This window comes from Neoarius graeffei, chromosome 28 (assembly GCF_027579695.1).
Source record: "Neoarius graeffei isolate fNeoGra1 chromosome 28, fNeoGra1.pri, whole genome shotgun sequence".
Taxonomy (NCBI): Eukaryota; Metazoa; Chordata; class Actinopteri; order Siluriformes; family Ariidae; genus Neoarius; species Neoarius graeffei.
The window spans coordinates 51,290,486-51,296,899 of record NC_083596.1 but is presented as its reverse complement, the minus strand read 5'-3'; the positions used below and the strand labels follow the sequence as shown (position 1 = coordinate 51,296,899).

The 6,414-nt window shown below is 46.9% G+C and overlaps 1 protein-coding gene across 2 annotated transcripts in view; it reads right to left on the bottom strand.

The window, feature by feature from the left end:
• Positions 1–6,414, bottom strand: part of ophn1 (oligophrenin 1) — a 54,304-nt gene that overhangs the window by 26,579 nt on the left and 21,311 nt on the right. For both annotated transcript variants that reach the window (XR_009651866.1, XM_060912565.1), the window contains exons 6-11: positions 6,048–6,158; positions 5,668–5,772; positions 4,524–4,653; positions 4,184–4,284; positions 3,924–4,015; positions 3,730–3,805 (exon numbers count right to left, since the gene is read on the bottom strand). Coding sequence is in view for 1 of the 2 variants with exons in the window: in XM_060912565.1 (XP_060768548.1) it covers positions 3,730–3,805; positions 3,924–4,015; positions 4,184–4,284; positions 4,524–4,653; positions 5,668–5,772; positions 6,048–6,158 (615 nt within the window). In the remaining variant the exon portion in view is untranslated. The remainder of the gene's footprint in view (positions 1–3,729; positions 3,806–3,923; positions 4,016–4,183; positions 4,285–4,523; positions 4,654–5,667; positions 5,773–6,047; positions 6,159–6,414) is intronic.

The window sequence follows — 6,414 nt, the reverse complement described above, 5'->3', positions numbered from 1 at the left end:
TATAAACAAATATTTCTGCTGCACAAAACAAAAATTAAATTTTTTTTGAATAATAAAATGCATTTTATTTTCAGTAATACTGCTTTTTTTATTTTACCGTATTATAAACATTTTAAATTATTGAATAAATATATTTTTCTGTACATGCAGGTAGAAGCAAAAATTTCATTTCAGAAAAAGGGGCGGGGCTGATATGAGACTCTTTGCTCCATTGGTTCCTGAATGACCGACTCCTTCTCTAGCCCCGCCCACTTCAAACCACCAGAAAAGACAACGCCAGGAAAAAGAAATGAAAAAATGAACCTCTCCACACGGTTCCTGTTGTTCAGTGAGAAATAAAGTGCGCACAGAGGCGAGTGTGAGCGGAGCTTTAAAACTTCATCAGAGTGAGGAAATGAAAACGAATATGAAAAAATGAAGCATAAAGTAGGATTAGAGTTTTACTGACAGACAAAACAGAACGTAAAACTCCATTTTAAGACACTCAGTGGGTTCGGAGAGAATTTCGATTCACTTTGAGTCACACAGACACTTTATTATTTATTTGTTACTGTAATTGCTGCAGCTTCATCTGAAAGACAACAGAAAGTTCACAGGCTGTAAAACCAGGAAGTAAAAACTCATCTCATCTCATTATCTCTAGCCGCTTTATCCTGTTCTACAGGGTCGCAGGCGAGCTGGAGCCTATCCCAGCTGACTACGGGTGAAAGGCGGGGTTCACCCTGGACAAGTCGCCAGGTCATCACAGGGCTGACACATAGACACAGACAACCATTCACACTCACATTCACACCTACGCTCAATTTAGAGTCACCAGTTAACCTAACCTGCATGTCTTTGGACTGTGGGGGAAACCGGAGCACCCGGAGGAAACCCACGCGGACACGGGGAGAACATGCAAACTCCACACAGAAAGGCCCTCGCCGGCCACGGGGCTCGAACCCGGACCTTCTTGCTGTGAGGCGACAGCGCTAACCACTACACCACCGTGCCGCCGGAAGTAAAAACTGCAGCCGAATAAACAAAGTGAACAAAAACAGTGAAGTAAAGTTCTTCCTCTCCACTGTTCCCGAGTTTCCTGTGTGTCCCACTGTTCCCTGCTTCCTCGCTCTTCCCCGCTCTCCCCAGTCTTCCCTCATCCTGCGCCCTCCCCTTTCCCACTCTCCCCTCATCCCCACTCTCCCCCGCTCTCCTCAATCTCGCACTCTTCCCCAGTCTCCCCTTGTCCTGCACTCTTCCCCACTCTCCCCTTTCCCAGTCTCCCCTCATCCCCACTCTCCCCTCATCCCCACTCTCCTCAGTCTCCCCTCATCAGTCTCCCCTCCTCCCTGCTCTCCCCTCATCCTGCGCTCTCCCCTTTCCCAGTCTCCCCTCATCCCCACTCTCCCCTTTCCCCACTCTCCCCAGTCTTGCGCTCTTCCCCAGTCTCCCCTCGTCCTGCACTCTTCCCCACTCTCCCCTTTCCCACTCTCTCCCCAGTCTCCCCTCATCCCACGCTCTTCCCCAGTCTCCCCTCGTCCCCACTCTCCCCTCGTCCCGCGCTCTTCCCCAGTCTCCCCATATCCCCGCTCTCCCCTTTTCCACTCTCTCTCCCCAGTCTCCCCTGATCCCCGCTCTCCCCCAGTCTCCCCTCGTCCCTGTTCTCCCCTTTCCCACTCTCCCCTCGTCCCGCACTCTTCCCCAGTCTCCCCTCGTCACTGCTCTCCCCTTTCCCACTCTCGCTTAAAGTGGTACCAAATATAATATATACAGTTGCTGATGTGACAAAGTAATGTATTCTTAAGTATTCTATCAAATTTATGTACTAGAAAACAACGAAATATCTTGGTAATTGTAAATATAATACTTTATACGCTAAACCGCACAAGAGTCGCCATTTTTAAAAGACCGTGACGTCAGCGCTACCCACTGCACTAGCGGAACTCTCCGAAATAGAGGAGATAAGCGTGTAATCATGGCGTCGGGCGCATCAAGTGAAAGCGACAGCTCTGTCGAATCATACGAAGAGATCCCGCAAGACACACTGCAAGCAGGCTATGGCTTAGAAGGGTACCAGTTTGAACCTAGGAGAGGTACTCTCCACTCCGGTGATGAAATAAGAGAAGAAAGCTCGGATGACGGTGAGGATGAGACCAGGCCCGGCGCCGTGGGGGGGCGAAAGGGGGCGTCGCCCCCTCGTGGCTACAGCCCCACCCCCTCAACGGAGACTCAGATCACTTAATTGTTTTCTTAATTGTTATAGTGGGTGTGTGTGTGAAATGCTGACACAGCCGCGCACACACAGACCTGTGATAAGGACAAGGGGGCGGGGTCGTGTGGGCGGGGGTTTTACATGCACACTTACAAGTGCACTGTCTCTGCAATATCCTGTAATATGCAGTCAGTTTACAGGAGTAGTCTTTCCCCCACCGAATTAAACGAATTCAATCACAATATTGTGAATCCATTTTCTTTCTTTGTAGGCTAAGTTTATCTCCGTTTATGTTGGTGTATGTGTTCATATATGGTCCGCTTTGTGCGCAAATAGCGTAAGAATATGTGTCGTTGACGTCACCCCCCATGCAGCGGGGGGGGAAATTCATCACTTCAGAGTGTTTAGTCCCTACACGCCTAAACTGGGATCGCGGATTAAGTGGTTAGCGTTGACTCGGTGCGAGTCAGGAAGGCTATTACTGGTGCAGCCGCGGGGTCTGTTGAGTTTTTTAAATTATGATTTTGGCCGCCGAGCCAAGTACCTTAGACTTGCATTGACGTTTTGTTTTCATGCCGCGGAGCTATTTGTATGTATTTTAAATGTAAAGGACTTGCCTGTAGGTTTGTGTGTGTTGTTTTATGTTTGGCATCTTTCCGGTTGTACCGCGTGTCTGTGAGAAAATCGGAGGGGAGGGTTAACAGGTGGGCACGGGTGTTGATAAAGCGCAACTGCCCTGGTAATATGTCACATGATTTTCCCGGACTAAAGCAACCTTCGGGGCCGTGGTTTTGTGGTTGGCGCAGTTAATTGTTTGAAACACGTTGTCAGACCGCCATCACTACTACACACTATATGAAAAATATTTGCCCCCTTGCAATTTCTAATTGCCCCCTTAGTAAACTGTTCCTGGCGCCGGGCCTGGATGAGACTGATGCTGACCATGGGCATGGCGAGCGTGGGGCAGAGCGTCTGCGTGCAGGTGACACGGCGTGGTGCTCGTGTGGAAAATGTAACGTGGAGTTGCTCACGAGTCCAGCAGAATTTATTTGCTGCAATGAGATAGGCGCCACCCGTGGACTTGCGAAATCGTCGCAAGAGGCAGAAACAGGTATTTCACACGTGCTATTCCCAACCTCAATGAGCCAACACAACTGGGCACATACATACGTCATGAGTGTTACGCAGAGAAAATGAACGTGCATTCTGATTGGATAAAATTAATATCATGGCGGGCTGTTCAAGCTGCGGAAATAGTTTGCTCGAGCTACTTTCAAAACACTATAACTTTCCAACCTTAGAACAAAAAACTTTTGTAAGTCTTGAATAAGGTTGGTTAATGTGTGTTTTATTGTTATATTTACTCTATATATTGCCCTCTGTTCCCCTTTAACCAGTCTCCCCCTCGTCTCGCGCTCTCCCCTCAGTCTCCCCCAGGCCCCAGTCTCGTCCCCGCTCTCCCCCAAGTGTCCTTGTTGAACAGTACACTGTATTTACCACAGAAGCAGCTGACAGAGAAGAGTTTGTAGAAAACTCACGGGTTCTTTTCCGTCCATTGCCTCGATCCACTGCTTCCTGTTGAACTCGGACGTCGCCTGCAGAGTCACCAACGGCCTGGACATCAACATAAAAGCATCATGTTCATCAACATTACAACCACTATCACTCTGTCTCTCTCTTTATCTCTCTCTCTCTGTCTCACTGTGTTTCTGTCTCACTATGTGTGTCTCACCTCTCCTGAGTCTCGATGTCAAAGCAGAAGCGCTTATCGATGGAGTCACTTTTACGGCGAATACATGACTTTAGAGTGAGCTCGACAGGAACCTGACAGAGAGACAGACAGACAGATATGATTCAAACAGGAAGTGTGTATGTGTCCCTGAATCAGGGAATAATAAATACACACGTGAAAGCATTAAGATGATACATTAGACTCCGTGTGTGTGTGTGTGTGTGTGTGTGTGTGTGTGTGTGTGTGTGTGTGTTTTTTACCTGTTTGGTTCCAGGTTTCTGTTCAGTCGGCACCATCACTAACAGTTTATCGTTCTTCATATATCTGCAGTAATACCTCAGCCATGTCATCCCCAACGCCCCTACACACACACACACACACACACACACACACACACCAGTCTTCACTGTTACAATCGTACAGACTGGTAATAACACTGTAGGTGTAATTTTATATCTAATTATTTCTAGTTTGAAGAAATAACAGAAAATATTTCGCTTAAAAATATGATCTTTACATTTCTGGAAATAAATGAAGAACCTGTGTGTGTGTGTGTGTGTGTGTGTGTGTGTGTGTGTGTGTGTCTAAAATAAAGCTCACACTTCTCATGAATGGACAGGTATCCCTCGATGGTCGGCTGCTGCTGTCTGACGAACACAGGATGAGGCTGCTTCATCCTCTTCATCAGCTCCTCCATCTCCTCACGTGTGCTCTCAAAGTGATTACGTGTCTACACACACACACACACACATTCAAATACCAAGAAGAAGAGACTGCAAGCCTCACTGACTGTTTCCTAAAGAACAGAACCAGTGTTTGGTAGAAGATGTTGGTGCTTTAATGGAGAAGGTTGGTGTGTGATGGAGAACATTGGTGCTTCAATGGAGAAGGCTGGTGTGTGATGGAGAAGGTTGGTGTGTGATGGAGAATGCTGGTGTGTGATGGAGAACGCTGGTGTGTGAAGGAGAACGTTGGTGCTTCAATGGAGAAGGTTGGCATGTGATGGAGAACATTAGTGTTTTAATGGAGAATGTTGTGTTTTAATGGAGAATGTTGATGTTTTAATGGAGAACATTAGTGTGTGATGGAGAACATTGGAGTTTTGATGGAGAACGTTGGTCTGTGATGGAGAACGTTGGTGCTTTAATGGAGAACGCTGGTGTGTGATGGAGAACGTTGGTCTGTGATGGAGAACGCTGGTGCTTTAATGGAGAATGTTGGTCTGTGATGGAGAATGTTGGTGTTTTGATGGAGAACGTTGGTCTGTGATGGAGAACGCTGGTCTGTGATGGAGAACGCTGGTGCTTTAATGGAGAATGTTGGTCTGTGATGGAGAACAGTGGTGTGTAATGGAGAATGTTGGTGTTTTAATGGGGAATGTTGGTGTGTGATGGAGAACGTTGGTGTGTGATGGAGAACGCTGGTCTGTGATGGAGAACGCTGGTGCTTTAATGGAGAACCCTGGTGCTTTAATGGAGAATGTTGGTCTGTGATGGAGAACAGTGGTGTGTAATGGAGAACGTTGGTGTTTTAATAGGGAATGTTGGTGTGTGATGGAGAACGTTGGTGCTTTGACCCACCTGTTGGTGTTCTAATGTGTGATGTGGTAAAACAGAATAAATAATTGGTGTGATGTTGGAATGACAACATTTCCAGTCTGAAATCAATAACTGAAGTTGAGCTCATCTTTATGACTTTGTAATTAATTAATTAACAGATAACGAGCAGAAGCGGATGGGCTCACGTTCTGCAGGCTGAGCTGGAGTTCCTGTTTATAAGGCAGGAAGTCCTGAGTCATCTCCACTGTCAGATTATTCAGAGTCAGAATACTCTGCAGGAATGCCAACACCTGTCAATCAAACACACACAGGAAGAGCATGGCTGACATGCAACACACACACACACACACACACACACACACACACACACACACACACAGCGCAACATGCCATCCAACACTGACACACACACTGCGCTACAATCTGAAGCTGGACATTTCACATCATCATCATCTTCACATAACAGCTGATCACCGTTTCGAACACAACCGTCATCCTTTATTTTATAAACCGAGTCATGTGCACTTCCTGTTACCATGGAAACGCCTTCAGATAATGTACGTACAGGCTCCACGATGTCGAACTTCTTCCTGTCTTCAACCTGTTGGATCTGATAAACATATTCTACTGATGACTCGTAGAACATCTGTCGCTCCTTCTCCAGCTGTTCATCTGCCTACACACACACACACACACACACACACACACACACACTGTTAAATGTGTTCAGCTGTACAGTTCCTCTAAACATACACACTTATATACACAACAGTCAGTCTCTCTGTGTCTTGCTCTCTCTTGATGTCAATCTGTCTGCCTCCGTCTCTCAGTCTGTCTGTCCGTCTGTCTGTCCGTCTCTCAGTCTGTCCATCTCTCAGTCTGTCTGTCCTTCTGTCTGTCTCCATCTCTTAGTTTGTCTGTCTCCCAGTCTG